The 23,855-nt window shown below is 38.0% G+C and overlaps 1 protein-coding gene across 1 annotated transcript; it reads left to right on the top strand.

Annotated features, from left to right (window-relative positions):
* Positions 1-769: 769 nt before the first annotated feature.
* LOC142527987 (uncharacterized) lies at positions 770-20,178 on the top strand. Its single transcript, XM_075633016.1, is given in 23 exon segments — positions 770-1,707; positions 2,365-2,480; positions 3,538-3,743; positions 4,150-4,269; positions 4,462-4,590; positions 4,669-4,794; positions 12,882-12,937; positions 13,025-13,124; positions 13,256-13,373; positions 13,600-13,806; positions 14,449-14,782; positions 15,347-15,440; positions 15,859-15,967; positions 16,218-16,489; positions 16,636-16,704; positions 16,706-16,764; positions 16,920-17,154; positions 17,669-17,857; positions 17,983-18,269; positions 18,577-18,766; positions 19,061-19,303; positions 19,573-19,649; positions 19,741-20,178. Coding segments are annotated over 23 exon segments (4,287 nt in total). The 5' UTR covers positions 770-904; the 3' UTR covers positions 19,889-20,178.
* Positions 20,179-23,855: the final 3,677 nt, after the last annotated feature.

Raw genomic sequence — 23,855 nt, 5'->3', positions numbered from 1 at the left:
TTGTAATATTAATAATTTTAAAAAGATTGAAAATTTATTGTGCATAAAATTGCTTTAGCCAGTGGCTGCCGATGTCCCCACACACACATATATTTTAGCCACTGCTTTTGATTTTAGCAATACAAATAAGGACACTTTTGATATATTTTGATGATGGTCGCGAAAAACACACGCATATTCAATTTTGGCTATAATGAGAAGAAATTCTACATTGTTCTGTTTCAATGGTTGCAGTTGAATAATCTTTTTTAGTATCAAAAGAAATTTATTAGATGGGAGGTGTTCTCTGACTTAAGGTCGAAAGATTTAAAAGCCCAATGTTTGATCAATGGTTGATCAAAAGCTGTTATCCGAACATAAAATGTTAAAAAATAGTGCAGAAGACCAATACAAAACTTATGAAATATTCGGAACAAGGATGTGAAAAAATGTGAACGATTGAGTCACGCCGTTGCTAAAAATAATCATGTAAAGCATATGCCTAAAGTATTTGGCGTTGGTGTGCCCTGCCAAGAGAAGGAGGAAGACGGGGATATATATCTAATAATTGATATACATACACGTATGTAGTGCGTCTGGTAGATTGATTGTAGGAGCAACAATTAATTAAATAATTTAATAAAACACGTATGTCTTCCGATAATAGCGATAGATAGATGGATGGAGTTGTTCAATTATTGGATGACCTTTGTTTTATATTCTCTGCATAATTACAATACACGTGTGTTCTTTTTTTGCTAGTTCGTGGCGCTATGGAATTTGCAATAACACCAAGTAGTCAAGTAGAGAATGAACGAACAAAAAATAAATATCCTATTTTATTCCTTATGCATGTCCACAAAACCATTTCTACATACCAACTTGAATTTCATGCAGGATGATGTGATGATCAATTTCAGAGTCCATGGCTGTTCCCACCTTTCATGTAGACTTGGTGCTGTTTCAGCTACTTCTTTCTGTCATCCGGGCTTCATCTTCTAGTTCTTGGCCGGACTCAGATGTGCTGTTGTTCCACCAGGACTACAGTCCACCGGCGCCTCCTTCTCCGCCGCCGCACCCCCCATCGCTGTCGTGTGAGTCTGATATTGGGGGTGTTGGTACGCTGGACACCACCTGCCACATACTATCCGATTTGAATTTAACCAAGAACGTGTACATAAGAGGGACGGGTAATCTCGTGATTTCGCCAAATGTTTCTATCTATTGTTCCTCCTTCTTGGGCTGCGAGCTCGACATAAACGTCACAGGAAACTTCACGCTGGGCGAAAATTCAGCTCTAGTTTGTGGCGCCTTTCAGTTGGTTGCAGACAATGCGAGTTTTGGGAATGGCTCTTCTGTGAATACCACGGGGTTGGCAGGTTCGCCGCCACCTCAAACTAGTGGCACTCCACAGGGGATGGATGGAGCGGGAGGAGGGCATGGGGGCAGAGGTGCGGCCTGTTTGAGGGATAGGAGCAAGCTTCCGGAAGACGTTTGGGGCGGTGATACGTATTCTTGGTCGGACGTTGTTAAACCATTGAGTTATGGGAGTAGGGGTGGAACAACGAGCAGGGAAGTTGATTACGGGGGCGGTGGAGGTGGGCGGGTAATGATGGTTGTGACGAGTTTTTTGGAGGTCAATGGTAGTGTTTTGGCTGATGGAGGAGACGGAGGCCACAAAGGTGGAGGCGGCTCCGGAGGGAGTATCTACATTAAGGCCTATGAGATGTAAATTTTTCTTACAGTCTTGGTGTTACTTAAATCTTAAATTTTTTAAAAAGTTGGATCATCTTGTATACCTTTGAAGTTGTATTCACTGATTTCTGGTTTTGATGATTTGGTCCGAAGACCTCATTGTTGGTAATCTAAATCCGTAAAAGTTATGAGTATACTTAGATTATACAAGTCTTATCTGACATTGAACACAGCATAATAAATATTTGTAGACCTACATGTTCTGAATTTATGCGGCTCACAATGATTGGTTCTTATTGATTTGATATAAGGTGCATCAGTATCATATATCCCAATTATCACTTGGGATTGTTTTTAATATGGAGAACTATGCTATTTTCTCGATCAAATGCTACTACTTAGTACTTACCATTTAGGCAATATCTTGTTTCTCCATAATTTGTTAAACTTACAAATGAGTAATGGTAGCCACTTCCTTCCTTCCTTGGACCTATGCAGTATGGATATTAGCAGAACACTCTTTGGTCATTCCACATTACCTATGGATGATAGACACCATATAATCTAATTTTCATCTCATCCGTCATTATTCTGTGCCTTGTTTTTGTATTAATTTGATTTGGCCAACGAAAGGTTGGTGCATATGAGAGTTTGATTTCACTTATCCAAGTAGTTTCTTGTAAAGTGCAGGATTGGAATTGGCAGAATAAGTGCCTGTGGTGGCAGAGGTTTTTCTGGAGGTGGCGGTGGTAGGGTGTCAGTTGATGTTTTTAACAGGCACAATGTACCATTCATATCTGTACATGGTATGGGCTATTGCATTATTATTTCTCCATTCATTTTTCCGTTTAGCCATTGTTTATTCTTTGTTGCATTTTCTTCTTCTACCGTCTTTACTGCCATCCGCTTTATTTTCATATCTTGTGTATTACATGACAAAATACTTTCTCCAATTGGCATAGTGGAGAGGTAAAATACTTATCCAAGGGTTTTTGCAATAAATGTGGGTCAATCCAAGATTTACTATGTGTAAGGCCCAAGCAATCCGAGATTTACCCTGTCTTTCTGCAGCAATGTCATATTAAATTTCTGTTTGTCATTTCATAAGGGAAAACTGGAAGAGTATAGTGGATTAGAGAGCTTCATGCACACCATTAATGTTTGACCATCATTCATATGCATAATATGTTTTGTTTCTTCTTATGTTTGCAGTGGTTGAAACTTCATATTTTATGGGTTGTTGGACATGGTTGTTGTTCCAATCCAGGGTGGACATTCTCATTTTCTGTGTTCTAGAATGATTTGAGTTTTTTCTCGTAGCTGAAATATCGTCATTCACACTATTTGGTGATACGAAACGTTATGAAAAAATGTTCAAATTATTACTTCAGGTTATTTGATTTTGCAAAAGCTGCCAATGTAGTTAAAGGTTGATAGAAAGAATATAGTTGGAATATCCAGTAAATTAACTGACAGATTAAGATCGATGCTCCCAATCCCTTCTCTGCTCATTGATCATCTTGGTAGTATGTATGTAGCTGCTGTAGTTTGTAATCATGTCGCTTGTCTTTAGCTTGCATACCCTGCTGGGTAATACATTACTTGTTGATGCTGTGTATAGCTTGTGAAAAATTATACACTACATCGGGGTACCATCCCAAAAGGCTGACTTATTGGGTGGTATTATAAACCTAAGAAGGGTATCGTCCCAAGATGACTTGCCTATCGGGGTGATATTACATTTTTTGGTTTACAAGCTACTATTTATTAATTTTAATGATTTGAAGTGAGACATTTGTAACACGGTAGTAATTGAAGCATTTAAATTATCTTTCAATGTGACAATTTGTGCTTTCAACGCAGGAGGAAGTAGTCGTGGCTGCCCTGAAAATTCTGGGGCCGCGGGTACATTTTATGATACTGTTCCCCTCAGCCTTACTGTGAGTAATCATAACAAATCAACGTATACGGACACGCTTCTGATGGATTTCCCTCAACCATTTTTGACAAATGTCATTATAGAAAATCAGGCAAAGGCTGCTATTCCCTTGCTGTGGAGTCGTGTTCAGGTCAGTGTAATTCAGATTGTTATTTTCACTATCACACACTCTAGCTACGAGTGTGCCAGGTACTACATGATGGACACATTGGGCATGTCGGTAATTTCGATCATACACATATGAGAAGAAGTGTTTTTTTGGTTGACACCCTCGATTGAATCTTAGATGATCCATGGTGGGTTTCTGGAACTCTTATAAAATATTCAATGGAAAAGACTTGAAAATTGCCTATAATCATCTGCATGATGTTCTTGCTTTAAGTTTCTGTGGCATTAGAATCGATTTTACAGTTGGTTGCATATTCATTTATCTTTCTAAGCCTTTGAAATATATAACGAACTTGTAGTTGGCACATTTTATACTGATAATAAACGGTTGTAGGGATCTAATCAAGCCTTTTTCGTGGATCATAAAGGTTCAAGGACAGATCAGGCTTGGCTCTGGAGGTGTATTGAGCTTTGGGCTTGCACATTATTCAATGTCGGAGTTTGAAATGTTGGCAGAACAGCTATTAATGAGTGATTCTGTCATAAGAGTGAGTGTCATTTGACCCCATCTCTGAAAATTCAGTTATAGGCTACAAAATGTCTTTTTTTTTGTTTGCTTTGCTGAATACTGTCGCATTTAATAATCTGTGGTTTATGTGATAATATCCAACTTTGCTCCTCTGCTTGCACCAACATTATGTTTAGACACATGATTTTCTTGTTTCCATTTTTTTCCCTAGGTTTTTGGGGCCCTTCGCATGTCTGTCAAAATGTTTCTTATGTGGAACTCTACAATGATAATAGATGGTGGTGGAGATGATAATGTTGAGACCTCATTGCTTGAGGCGAGTAATCTCATAGTCCTCAAGGTAAGCTACCAGCTACTTGTCCTAAATTTGAAAGCTGTCTTGTGTTTTGGTAATTGTTTGTCCATTTTCTTTGTTTAGAATTCATCCCTTATCCATTCAAATGCGAACTTGGGAGTTCATGGGCAAGGTTTATTCAATTTATCTGGACCAGGAGATTGCATTGAAGCTCAACGTCTTGTTTTATCATTATTTTATAGAATCAATGTAAGTAAAACAACAAAATAAATTTTTGGGCTTTTTAAGATTTCTTACATGTTTCCAACCTAAAGGCTTTATTCCGAGGTGGGCCATGGAATTGCATATGCTTTGATTGTCATTTCTCACCCATGCTGACAAGCTGCCTAGCTTTGTCATGTTCTAATTTTGTATCTGAAAGCAGCATATTTTTTTATTTCTTATTTGTTCTCTTTCTACCCTTTTCTGCATTTTTTTGAGCTTCCGTTAGTTTTTGTTCATTTGATATTAGTATTATCTTTATTAAGGGACAATTGTTTCTTCGTATGTCACATTAAGTCACCTGATGGATTTCAGAAATTAAATATTAAATATTAGTTGGCACTTTAGAAATGTGAAGTGAACCGTAACAATATAGAAGGAACCCTCTCAATATTTAACAATTTTCTAGGGATGTCTTTAATCAGACGTAACTGTTAAAGTGCACAAGATCTGAATTAGAGAATGTATTTCTCGTATGTGCATTAACCGCTACAAAGGACAGGGAGCTACTATTTATAGTAGCTGAACCAACTAGAAACGTAAATTGCAAAACACGTTTATTGTGATGACTTATCTCTTATATACTAGCTAACACAACCCCCCCTCAAGCTTGGTATAAATTGCAAAGACCAATCTTGGACAACAAAAAGTCATGTTGTTCTCTGCCCAAACTCTTCGTGAATACATCGGCAAGTTGATGTACTGGATCCTTGGAAGAGTGAATGGTATTAGCCCAACAACTTCATAATCTCCGCATACTGTACTGAAGTGTTAACTCGGAAAACAGGCTTGTTGGTGGCTGTTTCTTCTTCCTTAGAGTGACAGTCTTCTGCTAAATTCACGGCCACAGGTGGTTTCTTAGGTTTTCCATAACTCCTGGAACTCCTTTTATTGTCAGAATGAAGTTGCTGCCCATAGAAACGGTGCCCTGGATGATAGCCAACTAGTTTGTAACATATGGCTTTAGTATGCCCTGTCATGTTACAATACTCGCAATGATTGAGATTTGGATTTTGAGTCTGATACTTCTTAGTTTCCTCGGACTTATATTGTGAGGAATAGAATATAGAAGCTGGCTGTGTATCCACTGGAACCAAAGATCGATGTGTTTCCTCTTGTGATAAAATAGAAAAGGCTTGTCCAACATTGGGGAGTGGATCCATCATAAGGATTTGGCTACGAATTGACATATAGCTATCATTCAATCCTATAACAAATTGGAGCAACCTTTGCTGTTGTCCGTGCTTCAAGTATTGCTTTGCAGTATCACATTCACAAGAAGGAAAATAGACTAAAGAAGCATACTCGCCCCAAAGATGCTTAAGTTTGGAGTAATAGACAGAGATAATATTATTTCCTTGAACCAATCAGCTGATATCATGATGAATAAAGAAGATTCGTGACCTGTTTACCTTATCAAATTGCTCCTTCAAATTAGACCAAACTACTGATGCATATGTGGAATAGACAATACCTCCAAAAATCTCTTTGGAAACGGTATCCATGATCCATGAAAGAACCAGAGCATTGCATCGTTCCCACTGGTTCACAGTGGCATGTCCGACTTCAGGTCGTGGATATGATCCATCGATGAAGCTGATTTTGTTCTTAGCTCTTAACGCAATAAGCATAGCTCTACTCCAGATTCCATAGTTCTCAATTCCAAGGAGCCTATCATTCACCAAATTCATACCTAGCATGTACGAAGGACGTGGAAACAACGGATCATTGAAAGCATTTGCGGTTGCCATCACGAAATCAGGGAAGAGAATTCAAATAACTGCAATCAGCAACATATATCAGATCTCAATTGAGCACTGCTTCGCCGAAGAGAATTCTTCAGTCGCGAGCTAGATCTCGATTTGCCAAAAAAATAACGATTGTGGCGAGCACTTAGTGAATTGGAGCAAGTTTAGCTAGATCTTGTCTGCATCAAAAGCAAAAACCGGAGTCCAGCAGCAGAAGCGAGTGATTTTTTGCTCTGATACCATGTTAAAGTGCACAAGATCTGAATTAGAGAATGTATTTCTCGTATGTGCATTAACCGCTACAAATGACAGAGAGCTACTATTTATAGTAGCTGAACCAACTAGAAACGTAAATTACAAAACACGTTTATTGTGATGACTTATCTCCTATATACTAGCTAACAGTAACCACCGCAATACAAACTTATATCCTGAAAGCTAAATCTATCTTTGATTTGAAAAAGCATTCCAGCAATTATGGTTTAATCGGAAACCGAATATCACCAAGAGTGGAAGGGAATTCGGATACTATTTCTCTACTGAATCGAAGATGAGAAGTCCAGTTGACCCCCACAAGTTTGTTTGCAGTCAAGTAAAAATTTGCTCATAGTATGAACTGTATAACTCCAAATGTCGTCACGAACTCAATCCCCTACGTGTATATACATAGGTTGAGACTAAATCATGCAATAATGACTATACCAGCCCATAAAATTATTATTTTTTTGATCAGAAACTAAATTTTATTATAATTACGTAGTAATCAGTTTACAAGGCTAGTGGATGAGCCATCCACAATATACCGCGTGCCCTAAAGAATAGTATTCATTCAACAGAAAATATAACACCAATCCCTAACTAGATACGCTAAAAGAAAATTCTGAAACATTGGTACGCCTATCGTCCATGTCGCTACTCTGAATCTGATCTTCTCCCATAATTCATCGCACGAATCTTCTTTGTCGTTGAATATTCTGTTATTGCGCTCCAACCAAATCGACCAAAAGATACAGTGTACTATGATGCACCAGAAATTTTTAAGCCCCTTTCCAATGAGAAAACCATGCTCAATAATAAACATGTCTTTCGACGTAGCCGGAAAAATCCACTCGAATCCCAAGTGTTGCATTACCTTTGTCCAAATACGTCTCGTGAAAGCACAGTGCAGCAAAATATGATCCTGATTCTCCTCGTTTTTCTTGCACAAGTAGCACCATTGTGGGTTTAAAACATGATTCGACCGTCTTCTCTGCAGGTTGTCACACGTGGGCAACTTTCCCAATGCCACAATCCAAGAGAATACCTTCACTTTTTGTGGGATAAGTACTTTCCAGATGTTGTAGAAGTAAGGGAAAGAAGGATTAGTATTACTTGGAAAGAATGATGAGTAAAGAGAACTGACAGAGAAAACACCAGACGAGTCCCCTAACCAAACCCTGACGTCCCCCGTACCCACACTCAGAGATACTGACTCTAATACCCCTAGAAGAGAAGTGTATTCTCCCAACTCGATGTCATTCAACCCTTTTCTGAACCGCACATCCCATTGAATGGCTGAAATGCCTTGACTAGCTAAGACCGAGAAGAAGTGTGAGATAGGTTTGTTAGTGGTGGCTGATAGGATATAAATGTGAGGGAAAATAACCTGGAACGACAATAAGCCTGCCTATCTATCTTCCCAAAACCTAATGAGATTCCCTCCCTTAAGCACCGTACCAATCAAGTGACGACAAGTCGAATGGGATCGAGAGATGAACTTCCAAGGGCTTCTGAAATTCGAGTTCCTTGCCTCCCTTACGTCCCAGCCATTCTCTTGAAATCCATAAATGCTACCCACAACTTTTTTCCACAGAGAGTCTTTTCTACCGCACATCTCCACCACCATTTCCTTAACAGGGCCGTATTCCTCAGACGTATATTCCCCAAACCCAAGCCTCCCCTCTCTATCGGTTTACACACCTGATTCCAATTAACAGCATGGTAATGCGTATCCCCATCTGCTCCATCCCACAGGAAATTCCTCATCAATGCTTCCAATTGCTTCGCCACTTTGTTTGGGACCTTGAAAATGGACATATAGCAAGTGGGCAATGCACTGAGGACCGATTTGATCAATGTAAGTCGACCTCCTCTAGATAGGAAAGCCTTTTTCCAACTTGCCAATTTAGATGACATCTTTGAAACCACCGGTGCCCAAAATTCCAATTTCGTTGGATTTCCACCCAACGGTACCCCGAGGTATTTGATTGGCCACTGTTCTTTCTTGCAACCAATTGCTGGCGCTAAACCGTCAACCTCTTCATCCATACGATTCAGCCCCAACACAACTTTCTTCGAAATTAATTTTGAGTCCGGATTTAGTGCAGAAAAGTTTTAGCAGTTCGACAACCGCCATCATATGCGTGTCAGATTGGACAAGGAACAGGGTATCGTCTTCGAATTGGATGTGTGAAATTTCTATATTATCTCTCCTAACCTCAAGTCCTCTCACAACCTTTGCCGCCCTTGCCATGTCAACCAATCTCCCTAGCCCATCGATAACTAAATTAAACAGAAACGGTGATAAGGGATCACCTTGTCTAAGACCCTTTCCCCCTTAAACTTCCCCCTTGGTCTTCCATTGATGAAGATTGAATACGAGACGTTAGAAACACAACCCTTAATCCATTTCCTCCACTTGTCCAACCCATTTTTTTGAAGTACAAAATCTAGAAATATCCAATCCACGTTATCGTAGGCCTTTTCCAAATCTATTTTCAATATCCAACCTTTTTTCTTATTCCTTCTGTACTCCTCCACAACTTCATTGGCAATGAGACAACAATCTGTTATCTGTCTTCCCTGAATGAAAGCGCATTGGTTTTCCGCTACTGTTTTGTTCATCACCTTTTTCAATCTGTTTGTCAAGACTTTTGCCAAAATTTTGTACAAGCTTGTAATTAGGCTGATTGGTCTAAAGTCTTTAACCTTCGTTGCATCTTGTTTTTTTGGGATCAGACAAATGTAAGTCTCATTCGTAATTCCATTAACAATACCGTCCTCGAAAAATTCAGCAAACACTTTCATAAGATCAATTTTTATCGTATCCCAACTCTTTTGATAGAACGCTATGGTAAAACCATCGGGCCCCGGGGCTTTGGAACCATCACAATCGGTCACCGCACCTCTGATCTCCTCCTCCGAGAATGGCTGTTCCAACTGATCTGCCTCAGTCGTGTTTATTGGCATCCACTCCAAGCCATCTAAACCCGTACCATCCCCTTCTGATTTTTTGTATAAATTGTGAAAGAAACTGATGGTTGCGTTTTGAATCTGTACATCATCTTAAAGCAGAGATCTATCCTCCAGCTCTATCTTATCTGTCATAGCCCTGTTTCTTCTGTTTTTCAAGATAGAGTAGAAAAACTTGGAATTTTATCCCCATGTTGCAGCCATTTAACTTTGGCTTTCTGACTCTCCATCTGTCTCTTTCGAATGGTCATAGTTTCCAGCTCGCATCTTGTCTCTCCTCGCTGCTCGTTAAGGTTTAACGACCAATTTCCTTCCGCCTCTTTCGCATCTAACTGATTGATTGTGTTTCGCAGCTCCGAAATTTTGACATTTATGTCACCGAAGACCTCTAAATTCTAGTTAGTAACTTCTTTTTTAACGTTTTTTAGTTTCTTCATGAACTTATATCCTTCCCATCCCTGAATATCACCACTGTTCCACCATGTTGCAAGTGACTCCTTACCGTTTTGTGTGACAACCAAACATTCTCAAATCTGAACGGCGATGGTCCCCATTTCAACTTCTTTGTATCCAAAACAATCGGGTAATGATCCGATGTGATTCTCGGGAGCACCGTCTGTCTGAACGTTGGGTAAATTTCCTTCCACCCCCCTGAGATGAGGAACCTATCCAATCTGCAACAAATCGGGTTGGCCCTGAAGTTCGACCAAGTGAACTTTGCATTTAATAAAGGCGGGTCGTGGAGGCCCAGTTCCTCGATCAGATTATAAAAGCATTGCATACTTGTGGTGAAGGAGGTACTATTCAACTTCTCGTTCAAATTCCTAACAACGTTAAAATCTCCTCCAACACACCAGTTGTCCCCACAGATGGAGTACAAACCCGCTAATTCATCCCAAAATAGTTCTCTTTTTCTTGAATTGCATGGGCCGTAAATGGCAGAGAACCATCAACAAGTCTCATCTTTCCACTGAATTTTAACAGAAACCGAAAATTGCCCAATCATATTGTCACTCACCAAGACCACTCGTGGATCCCATATCACTAAAATGCCTCCTGATCGCTGGTAGACACACCCAATCAACGAATCTGGATTTCCATAAACTTGCAACGAATCAACGATCAACTGCAATTGTCTTGATCTCTAACACCACGGCAATGTCCGGGTTTTCCTTGCGGATAACCGAACATACTAATTCCCGCTTTCTCGCCGACCGTCCTCCCCTAATATTCCAAGAACATATCTTCATAAACAACGATTTGATCCATTCGAAGTCGATCCTTTCTCATAATTGATTCCACACTTCAACCTTCCAAGCTCACTGATTAACTTACCCGTTGACTTGCTCATCTCGATTTCTGATTTAGTATAATGGGCCCCCCTCCAGAATTTCACGTTATCATTGAAGTGAACCTCCCTTTCATTCCCTAAGGAAGTGTTTCCCTCGGTCCCAGACTTGTCAAGAGCTCTTGATTGCCCCCCTCCTAGTAACCCATTGGACAGCCCCAAGACGGAGAAAGACGCAGGAAGAATAGAATGAAGTGTGAAGGAATGATTAAGAATCGATGACTGAAAACAGGAAAATACCTTGCCCACTAAAGGGTTAGTATTATCGAGGACAGGAGGCAGTTTTGGAGGCAGTATTTCTTCATTTTCTGTAAATAGCCCCTGTAGGTCCACTTCGATTGCTTCATTGTTAATCAAAGTTTCGGATGAGAAGACAGGTGACTTGCAGACTCTGTAGAGTCGAATCCATCGTCCAGTAGATCTTCTTCTGAATCAACGAGGTGAAAGTCAGCAAAATCGTCCTGATCTAACTCCCCTAACTTGTTAAAATCCTCCCCGTACAGCTCTTCAGCCTTCCTCCTTCCTCTGACATCATTTAACTCCTTAACCTTCTTTGTAGCTTTGTTAGATCTTCTGCTGTAGCTCTGTCCGTAATCTTGCAATTTCGAATTCAGACCATCGTCACTCTTTCTTATGTCCCTGACCTCATATGCTTTGTCAGAAAGTGAATGGATGGGAGATCTTCTGAAATGCTCAATAAGTTTTGGTGAAATTCTTTGGAGTATTTTTTCCACCTTCCTTCCCATCGGTTGTGCGGCCGGCAATCTGTTATCTGAAGTGGCGTTTTCATTTCTGGTCGATGGCTTAAATATAATGGATAAAATCCAAGTAAATTGAGCCCACAAATAGGCTTCTAATCTTATGTTTCAAGCAGGCTGATCTAATTCAGTTCTTCATGTACGAGTTGGTCTATATTAACTTGGTTTAGTCTTCAAATCTTGAGTGATCTCACTAAAAGCCTTTTAAAATCTTGTGGACTCTACTCTTGAAATTAGTTTTTTACCAACAGCTGATGGTTCCTTTTTGGTCTTCTTAGCCTATTGAATTTGGCTCAATGTGCTACCATTTTGAACACCACAGCCGCGAGCTTCCAAATTGTTGATGGTCTGCCTTTACTGTCACATCACAAATTTTATGCGATTATCATAATTTATTTTCACTTGAGTTAGTTTTGTACTGGAAAAGTAAGCAGAAAATGATATATTTAAATTCTTGTGTTGGCTCTCTTGGCATTTATGATTTGTGTCTTCCTCTTTGTCGATATAATTGTAGCCCTGTGGTAGCTCTGTGCCTCAGCCACTCAACTACGTTGTTCTGTAATGTTTTTGTTGTATTGGTGTACTTTCTATTTCCGAACTTTAACACTGATAAGATATTTTTTGTTGTATTTTACATTATACATGCCTTTTCACCCTCCACTTTCATTCAAAAGAAAATAAGCATTGAGAGCTATAAAAGTTGATGTCAAATGTCACTTTAAAAATTTTAAAATATTCAACTTCTTGCTATTTGTGAATGTAAAACGAATATTTTTTACAGAGCGTGTTTTATATTCAACCTAGCAAGACTTGCTAATGTAGGCAATTATTTTTAAGTGCCTGTGCTCCTGGATAGGATTGCACTTGGTTTTTAACCAAGTGCTGTTGTGTGATAGTTTGTATGTTCTACAGCTTTAGGTAGCGGACACATCAATTTTTTTAATATTTAACGGGGCTGTTTTGTGCTTTCTTTCTCATGCCATAATGAAGATAGGCCCTGGGTCTATTATCCGTGGTCCTTTAAAAAGTGCCTCTAACGAAGACAGGTAAGTTATGATTTCCAGTTCCTGTTTAAATAGCATGAGAAATGCGATATCTTTTCTCACTCTTTATTGATTTTTGCTACTTGTTAGAATGGCTATACTGTCTTGTGAATCACAAGATTGTCCCACCGAACTGGTTCATCCACCTGAAGATTGTAACGTGAATTCTTCTTTGTCCTTTACCCTACAGGTGTGGAATTTGACACGTAGAAATAATGTGACTTGCATGTTTCCATTCAGTGTGGTTCAAAATAATATCACTGTTTGTTATTTCTTTCTCTGGGTAGGTTCCGTAAATATTTACAACTGTTTCTTTTGTAGATTTGTCGAGTGGAGGATATCATTGTTAAAGGTTTTATCGAAGGTTCTATCGTTCATTTTCATAGAGCAAAGGCCATCTATGTTCACTCTTCTGGAACTATAAGCTCATCAGGAATGGGTATGATTACGTCTTTCCTTCACGCTGCTGCATCACTTAATATCATTCTGCGAGGCATGTCTCTCAACTTCACCAGCTTAAAAAATCTTCGACGAATGGGAAACTTTCCTATTACCTTTTACTTGAATTAGTGGAACAATCTCTAAATTAGCCAAGAGTTAGATGTATCCATGTAACTGAATCTCATTTCGTGTGTTTGACAATTAAGTATCTACTATTTATGCAGGTTGCATTGGCGGTGTTGGCCGAGGAAGTTTATTGAGCAATGGTCTTGGCAGTGGTGGTGGACATGGTGGTAGAGGTGGAATGGGCTGTTACAATGACAGCTGCATCGAGGGTGGCATATCATATGGAGACACAAATTTGCCCTGTGAATTGGGCAGTGGAAGTGGAAATGATAGCTTGGCTGTCTCTGCTGGTGCTGGCATTTTGGGTGAGCTCAAGTTTCAGCTGATTTGTTATGGTTTCTACTTCTCTTTTTTAAGTGTTGTAGCTCTAGATTCACTTGGAAGATTTTTCTAACTTTCCAGTCTTGAATTGTTGAGTCCGGTTGATAAAATATTTATTAGTATAGTTTTTTTGGTATCCTCTTTTTATTTAAAATTTTAAAAAAGAAGGTAGAATCAAGGAATAACGTTTCCTATGTCGTGTTGTCTTAACCAAGAATTGAGGTTATATGAAAACTTGATACTGTTGTTGTGGTGGTTCTGGAGTGGAGATCATCATGAGAGCTAAAGCTTCAACATATTGAATTTTGCATTGGATAAATTTATATTTCTCTTCTTTCTTAAATTCTCTTATCGTATGTTTTGGGCATAGTGTTATTATAAGTCCATAAACCATGTGCAGTGTTTTGGGCTACTTAGTTATATCGTATTCTAGATTCGATTGAGCAGATTTTGTATATAGATGGAAACAGTTTTTGTAACATTAACCCAACACTGTATTCTCAAAATAACTTTCCAAGCATAGAAACGTTATTATGCAACATATATTTATTGCTGAACTTATTTCTCTCCATTCCTAAAAATATTTGCTTTTCTTCTTTTGATCTTCATTTCCCTCGTCCTTGCAGTGATGGGTTCGCTGGAGCATCCCTTAATGAATTTGTTTGTCGAAGGTTCTGTTACAGCTGATGGAGACAGCTTTGGAGAGAACCTCCAACAGGAGTATGCATTAAGTAATGATGCAAATATAGGGCCTGGGGGTGGATCTGGTGGAACTATCTTGGTATTTTTGCACTCTCTGGCTCTTTGTGAATCTGGAAGTTTATCAAGTGTCGGAGGTCATGGCAGCCTAAGTGGTGGTGGAGGAGGTGGTGGTGGTAGGATCCATTTTCACTGGTCAGGCATTCCCACTGGAGAATTATATTGGCCATTGGCTGAAGTGAATGGAAGCATTCGTACAAGGTTAGTGCAGATACTTAACCTACAGTTGGTGATTTATCCCAAGTTTTTTATGTTTTATCATATGATAGTGCTAGTTTATGTGTATAAAGAACAAAATGTGTGTGGCTTTATTGTCGAGGGATTTCTTCGAGAAAAATCCCGATTATATCCTGCACTTGGCTATCTGTTAAGTTTTTTTTAAATGGCAAGGCTCTGGGGACTGAACTAGAGATAAAAATGGAATTTGTGGGTTGAAGGAAATGTCATTTGGCCTAATGTACGTTTTAAAGTATCAAACTACAATTTGAGCCACATCTCATGAGCTCTAGGTTAGTGAAATTTGTTGGACAGACTTTTCTTTGTATTAAGTACTTGCATCAACTTTTCTTTGTATTAAGTACTTGCATCATCGAAATTAATTGTAAAACAACGAATTGTTGGACTTTGCTTTTCTTTGGGTGAGTGCAGTTCCTTTGAAATGAATGGATATAGCATGATTTGATAATCATCTCATATTTTTCTACGTACTATTGTTGTGTGAATTGCATTATGTCAGTTATACTAAATTCTCTGCTTGTACTACAGGGGTGGATTAGGTGGCAACCAAGGTCTTCCAGGTGAAAATGGAACTGTCAGTGGTAAAGCTTGCCCAAAAGGCCTTTATGGAACTTTCTGCGAGGTAGCTCATTATTATTTGCTTGGGAGCAATTTCTAAAAATTTCCTTCTCCTTCCCAAAATTCTAAGTTCTGTTAAAAGAGTTATCAGTAATTACCGAATTGGCCTTTGATTAATTTGAACTCAAAAGCTAAAAACTACAACATTTATTTACATTGTGGTAATTTAATTGATTACTGAATGTTCCACATAAAAAATTTTGTTGCCTCATTTCATTCACTTACCCATTGCGATTTTTTTTTTGCAATGTTGTGACTAACCTGGAAACTGCCAACTTCTTTTTCTAGATTTCACTTGATGATTACTATGTTTGTTCTCTTAGTTATCTGATAAACCAGAGGAATTTTTGTCATTCCAGAAACTATAAGGTAAAAGGTGATAGAGAAGAAGCTCTCTGATAATGTTTTTCTTAATTATGCAGGAATGTCCAGCTGGCACTTATAAAAATGCTACTGGATCAGATAGATCCCTCTGTTTGTCATGTCCAGGGAGTCAACTTCCTAATCGTGGTGTTTATATTCCTGTCCGAGGTATAATATACTGTTGGATTGTGTTTCTATGGAAAGTTTATTTTTCTTGAAAATTTGGAACAGTATTTATTTTTATAAAAACATAGATTTTGCGAAAACATGGAAACTTCTGAGTTACGCTCTATCAGTGGGCTTCAGATAAATTATTGTGTGCTCTGTCATAGTCATAAGTTACATTCGTGTTGGATCGTCTTCATTTTACGTGTAATGCAGGCTTATTTTTAACTGAGGTTACTGTTGTCCGAAGCAGGTGGTGCTACGAAAACACCTTGCCCTTACAAATGTGTTTCTGGGAGATACCACATGCCTCACTGTTACACAGCTCTTGAACAGTTGGTGTATAAATTTGGAGGACCCTGGTGGTTCGGTCTGCTGCTATTGGGCCTACTCATTTTGCTTGCATTGGTTCTCAGTGTTGCACGCGCGAAGTTTATTGGGGTTGATGAGTCACCAGGCTCTGTTCCTACAAAGCAGGATTCTCAAACAGATAATTCAGTCCCTTTCCTGGAGTCGCTAAATGAAGTATTTTCTGGAGAACCTAGCACATTTAGTTTTGCTAAATTTAATAGTTATAAGATTATGGAGGAAATACAGATTGCAATTTTAATGCAAACTTAGAATTTTATGGTAATGAGGAATGTAATTTCGACATTCCTTTTCCCAATCAGGTTTTGGAAAGTAACAGAGTTGAGAAATCCCAGAGTCATGTGCACAGAATGTATTTTTTGGGTCCAAACTGCATTTCGTGAACCTTGGCATCTTCCTCATACACCTCCTGAACAAGTTAAAGGAATAATGTAAGTTATTTCTCTCGTTTTCCATACCAGATTCTTGTTCCGGTGATTCATTGATGATATGCATTAATTACTTGTTTAACTAAGCATTTACTTTTATGATCGGTCTTTTACACTTTGACATTAATGGTCTGAACTCTTTCTTATTGAAATGGTAGATATGAGGGTGCATTTGTTACGTTCGTGGATGAGATGAATGCTCTAGCTGCATATCAATGGTGGGAAGGGTCAGTACATAATGTTCTCTGTTTTCTTGCATATCCTCTTGCGTGGTCATGGCAACAATGGCGACGGAGAATGAAGTTACAGCGATTACGTGAATTTGTGCGGTCTGAATATGATCATGCTTGCTTACGTTCTTGTCGTTCACGTGCACTATACGAAGGCCTCAAGGTTATTTTCTAAAGGATCCTTATTTGTTTGAATTATGCATGTGTTCTTCATGCTCTGAAATAGATATCCTATATTTGAGCATGCCTTCTTCATGCTCCATCGTAGTACTAATCCTTTGGTTTATGTGTGATACCACCATTTCACCTGCTCCAAGTTTTTTTCTCAATGAGACATTTAAAAAATCTTTGATCCATGCCCGTTTCTGGTTGGCCTATGACCAACATTAGCCATCAATGCGTGATTTTTTTGTGAAGTTTTTTATGTTCTGGAGATTATAATTATAAATTGTATTATTTCACAATAAGTGTCACTCATTCACTCTAACCAAAATAAGTAAGAGATATGATTTTGCTCTACATCATTGGTGCGGTTGTTGAAAAAAAATTTGGGGAGAATGGTTGGAACATGGTCCAGAGATAGCCCATGCAAGTGGATGAGTATCATGATAACATTAAAAAGATGTCGTTATGACCTGAGCTGTTAAGTTAGTAATTATTCATGTTTGCGACTGTAGGTTGCCGCAACTCCAGATTTAATGCTAGCTTATATTGACTTTTTTCTTGGTGGTGATGAAAGGAGAAGTGATCTTCCTCCTAGTCTCTGTCAAAGATATCCGATCTCTCTACTCTTTGGGGGTGATGGAAGCTACATGACTCCTTTTTCACTTCATAATGACAACATCATCACCAATCTCATGAGTCAGGTGTGTCATTTAATGCCATGAAATTGAGGTCCATACATAGAAGAAGAATATACTTAAAAAAAGCCATTTATCTTGTACTCGTCAACAAAATGCCAAATTATACTGACTTGTACCTTTTCTGACAGTCTGTGCCACCAACAGTGTGGTACCGCTTTGTGGCTGGTTTAAATGCGCAATTGCGCTTGGCACACAGGGGTTTTCTGAGATCAAAATTTCACCGAATCCTTCGATGGTTGGAATTATTTGCAAATCCTGCATTAAGTAACTATGGGGTGCATGCTGATCTTGCCTGGTTTCCATCAACAACTGATGGGTATTGTCATTATGGGCTTTTAGTTTATGCTGTTGATGAAGACAAAAATATTGAATCGTTAAGATGTGATGATGGACTAGGAAACCAACAGCATTCACGGTATGATATTTGTTTTCAACGTTATAGCATAGATTCGTAAAGTATTATCTTTAATCTGCTATAAAGGCTCCCTTTGCGTGAGCTCATGCACAAAATTTTACATACCGTCTCTTAAAGATATTTTTGTGATTTGGATAATGTTTTACCGATGTGGAGGCCATTTCAGTCACTTTTTTCCTGACGTCATACACATGAAGGTGGTTTGGATGATTTTATATTTATTGACATTCTCCTGTGAAACATTACATTCTTTCCAGTATTCTTTGGTCTAACCAACTTTTGGTCCCTTTGTCTTGTTGTCATGTAGTTCCATCAGTATCTATTCAAAGAATAAGGCGTATACAGGTCAAACTCAGATAAGCACTGATGGTAATCCACGGTGGAAGATTTGTGGCGGGATTTTAGATATTAGAAGCTTGAAGGTGCTTGAGGAGAGAAGAGATATATTTTTTCTGCTCTCTTTTCTGATTCAGAATACTAAACCAGTTGGCCACCAGGTATCTATTTTCTTATCTCTGTTTATATCTGTGCATTGTGTGTGTGCAAGTGTGTCTGGTTGAGTTTTACATGATTAAGAATCTAAGATGATAAAAAATTGGTTTCAGTTCTGACTCTACACCAACTTCCAAATACCCGAATAGGTATATAATTGATACTGTGTGTGTCTGTACGGTAATGTAAACTGTACAAGCTGAAGTTTTGTGTCTACAAACCACCCGAACCCAACCTGACTATCTTATGCATTTATTTAATGTCATTTTCCCATAAACATTTTTTATCTTGTGCTGCAGGATCTTGTTGGTTTGGTCATTTCTATCCTTCTTCTAGGAGATTTTAGTTTAGTGCTGCTCACTCTGCTCCAGCTGTATTCATTTTCTCTCGCAGACGTCTTTTTTGTTTTGTTTATTTTACCGTTGGGGATCTTGCTTCCGCTCCCTACTGGAATTAATGCTTTGTTCTGCCATGGACCACGGCGATCATCAGGTCTTGCACGCGCATATGCTTTGTGGAACATCACATCTTTGATAAATGTTGTAAGTTGCTTTATCCATTCTCGATCAATATGGTTTAATCATAGACCACTCATCAAAGGGTTAATAATTTTATTTTTTTATGAATCAAATAGCTCAACTTTGTTTCTTATTCATCTTATTTAAGTTTCACTTCTCATCTTTTGCTTTCCAGTAATATTATCACTTGTTAATTTTATTCGAACATTGAGGCCTTATTCTGGAAAAGATTTGGACACACTATTTAATATTTGGTTCCTGTTAATGGTCTTACTTCATTGGTTTTTCTCCAGGGTGTTGCGTTAATTTGTTTCTATGTGCACTACCGTACGAAATCAAGTGAAAGACTCCCTTTTCAACCATGGAACATGTGAGCCAAATCTCCAGATTTTCAAACATCATTAGTCTATTTCTTTTAACTTGTGTTTGTGACGATCTTCCTTCTATATTTATGCGCCCAGGGATGAAAGCGAATGGTGGGTCTTTCCCATTGCACTTCTTTTGTGTAAATGCATCCAATCTCGGTTCGTAAATTGGCATGTGGCTGATCTGGAAATCAAGGATAGTTCGTTGTACAGTGACGACTTCGACTTGTTTTGGCAGTCGTAGTCTTCTATTTATTGAAGCAAATATTTTCCACTCCAATGCCCATCAAGTTTTTCTTATGGGTTTCTTGTTCAATATGAATATTTGTGGTAGTCATTTTGCGGTTCACACATGTAATTAAATTTATCTTGAAAGGGGTTATTGTAAGTAGTGTGTTACTGCAATTTGTATATAAGCCAACCTATCTTCTGAACTAGGTTGAAGCATAGTTACAGTGCTTTGTGAAAAGAAATTAATTCTTGTCAAGTAGTTAGGCTTTTATAATATAAATTTGAGAATCACATTGGAGATAAGCTCGCATTGTTAGTTCAATGTTTTTTTTTTTTTTTTAAATTGAGCCGAATCTGAGTAGAATAGTTTACCACCTCTTCTGTAGAAGTAGGATTTTCTTCGTCATCAGGTATCCTGCAAAATCCCGAGTATTACACATATTTCAGTCGATTATTTTTGCGACAAGCTTATGATTAATATTTTATTTCATTCATATTTATAATAGCAGGCTTCTCAACTCTTCATTAAAACAATATCTGGAAGCAATTTTTTGCCCCAAATACACTCACTCATGATCATATTGACAACCATCATACAATAATATTGGTCCTATGTTGGTCCTACGTGTAACAGCTTGATATAATAATATGAAAATAAAATATAAAAATTGAACACCGAAGTTTACGTGGAAAAAACTTAAAAATTATTAGGGTAAAACCACGGGTAACAGAAAAGAATTTCACAATAATATTTTATAGTGTACAACAACTAACTGTTTCTTAATACATGATAACAAATATCGCACAAATATTATAGAACTAAGTACTTAAATGCTATAAGATAAGAGAAAACTCGATGAAGAGAATGATTTCTGAATGAAGGAAGAGAGCTCTATTTATAGAGCTTTTCGTCCGTATGAGAACGTGTATAAAAACGCGTCTTTTATCTGAATATTTCTTTTATCCGAAAATTTCGCTGCATAAGATACCCAACCACCACTATTAATGTGGTTGTATGCTCATCCATTTAATAAACATTTGCCGACATTTCTCCCACTTGGATATTTGACCGAGAATAAAATATATATCCACACATCTTTTCAATCTTGTCAGTCCCTACTGCTTACATTTCTGCTAGACCACTTGAGGAATGGTGATATTGACTTGGTCAGAACATCAGCTATGTTGTCTTTTGTATGAATCTTCTTCGTATCTACACTTCTTTCTTCTATTACTTCCCGTGCAAAGTGAAATTGGACTCTAATGTGTTTCGTATTGGAATGAAAGGCCGGATTTCTTGCGATGTGCAAGGCACTCTGACTATCAGTAGGTGTGTACAATCGGTCTATTCGGTTACCGACCGAATCTAATAGACATATAACCGATTTAACCGATTTTATTCTCGAATAAACGAACCGATCGAAATATTCATAGAAACCGAATTAACCGAAGCGATTTTCAAATCGGTTATTTCGGCCATCGATCGAAATAACCGATATTTTTTGAAAAATGTGAATTTTAACACAAAAAAAAAAAAGAAAACAATGGAGAGCTTGTAAATAACAAGAAACATTGAAAAAAAAAATCAATAACAAATAGAAATATTGAAGATAAAATCATTGGATGAATGAGCTTCCTTCTAACATATGAAAAGTTGAGTTTCCTTCTAATGCATTTTTATTGCCCATATACAATTTAAATTAATATATATATTAATTCGATTAGTTCGGTTTAACCGAATTTTTCAAACTAAAACCGTAACCAAACCGAATTGACCAATTGTTTAAAATTTCAAAATCGAACTTCCGAAATTTCTGAACCGAATTTTCGAATTAATTCGATTCGGTCGATTAATTCTGTTTAACCGAATTTTTGCACACCCTTAACTGTAAAAAAAACAAAGAAATATTCTCTTGTTTGTGCCTGATCACCTCCAATAACCTTTTAATCCATATTACCTCTTTGCAAGCTTGAGTAGCTGTCATGTATTCTGTCTCCATTGTAGATAATGTCATAACTGTTTGCAGTTTTGAAACCCAACTTACTGCTCCCTTTACAAGTGTAAACATATAACCAGTAGTATATTTCCTATTATTAGGATTTCATGTATAATCTGAATCGACATAGTCCCTCAGTGTAAAATCTAAGCCTCCATAACATAATGCAGAATTTGAGTATCCTTAATGTATCTAAGGATCCTCTTAATAGTGCTCTAGTGCTATCATCCAAGATTCGTAATATACCGACTAACAGCTTCTACTACTTGAGCAATGTCTGGCCTTGTACATATCATGGCGAACATCAAACTTCCCATGATGATGCATATGGTATTCGAGACATTTTAATTCTCTCAACTTCACTGCTGTGACACATTTTAGAGGATAACTTGAAGTTAACAGGAAGATAAGTTGAAATTGGCTTACTATCTTGCATGTTGAATATTGCAAGACTTTCTTCAAATTATTTTTCTGGGAAAGCCAAATCTTTATGTTACTTCTGTCTCGATGAACTTGCATCCCTAAAATCTTGTTTGCTGGTCCCAAGTCTTTTATATCAAATTCCCTTGCTAACCGTGCCTTCAATCCTTGGATCTGATTTTTGTTGGGGCCTGCTACTAACATGTCGTCCAAATACAACAGCAAAATAATATAATCATCACCAGAACTGTTGCATACATAAAAGGGTCTGCACTCAATCTGTTGTATCTAAGGCTCATGATATAGGAATCAAATCTCTTGTATCAACACCTTTGTCGCCTGTTTGAGACCGTACAGAGATTTGTTCAACCTGCAAACCAAGTTATTTTTGCCTTTTTCCGAAAAACCTTCTGGCTGGAGCATATAGATTTCTTCTTCAAGATCTCCATAAAGAAACACAGTTTTTACATCTAGCTGTTCTAGATATAGGTCAACCACTGCAAACAATGCCAACATTACCCTCATTGTTGTAAGCCGAACCACATGAGAAAATATCTAATTGAAGTCAATGCCTTCTTTCTGAGCATACTCTTTTACCACCAACCTAGCACGATACTGCTCCACTTGATTATTACCATCACGATGGATCTTATAGACCCATCTATTTCCAAAGGCTTTCTTCCCTCGTCATAGTGTAACAAGATCCCAAGTGTTATTATTATCTAATGCCTCCAACTCGTGTTGCATTTCTATCATCTACAATGATACATCCGAGCTTTGAGTAGCCTCATGGAAACTCGATGACTCTGATAATAGATAATATGCAATATTACTTTCAATGACATAATTTGAAAGCAACTTGGTGGTCTTCTGTGTCGAGTTGACTGCCTCACAATGGAAACCTCATACTCAACACGTTCTTGTTCTTCTTGCTCTGGTACTGCTTTACAAGAAATTTGACATTCGTCCGTCTTATTTTCCACCTGAAATATAGTAGTTTCTTAATTCAGCATGCCTTTGTCTCGCTTTACTTTATCTTCCTCGAAGATAACATTTCTGCTGATGATAAGCTTGTGGACAGTAGGATCCCACAAGCGAAACCCCTTAACACTATCAGCATAACCCAAGAAAATATATTTTCTGGATTTCGAATCCAACTTCGAACTTTCTTGCTCATTGTACAGAACGTAAACAAGACTTCCAAATGTATGCAAATGAAAATAATCTGCCGGCTTCCTGGTCCACATCTCCATAGGAATCTTCAGATCAATCGCCACTGAAGGAGAACGATTTATAATATAACAAGTGGTTGTGACTGCTTCCGCCCAAAATGATTTGTTTAGACCTGCAGTCCTCAACATAGCTATTGTTTTGTTCAACAATGTTATGTTCATGAGCTCTTCCACTCCATTCTGTTGAGGTGTGTAAGCCGTCGTGAACTGTCTTTTGATACCCTCATGCTGACAAAATGCATCAAATTCGTCACTGGTATATTCTCCCCCATTGTCAGTCCTTAGATACTTTATTTTCTTTTCGGAATCAAGTTCAACCCACGCTTTGAAA

Source organism: Primulina tabacum, chromosome 15, assembly GCF_025594145.1.
Source record: "Primulina tabacum isolate GXHZ01 chromosome 15, ASM2559414v2, whole genome shotgun sequence".
NCBI lineage: Eukaryota > Viridiplantae > Streptophyta > Magnoliopsida > Lamiales > Gesneriaceae > Primulina > Primulina tabacum.
This window is presented reverse-complemented; position numbering and strand designations above follow the sequence as displayed.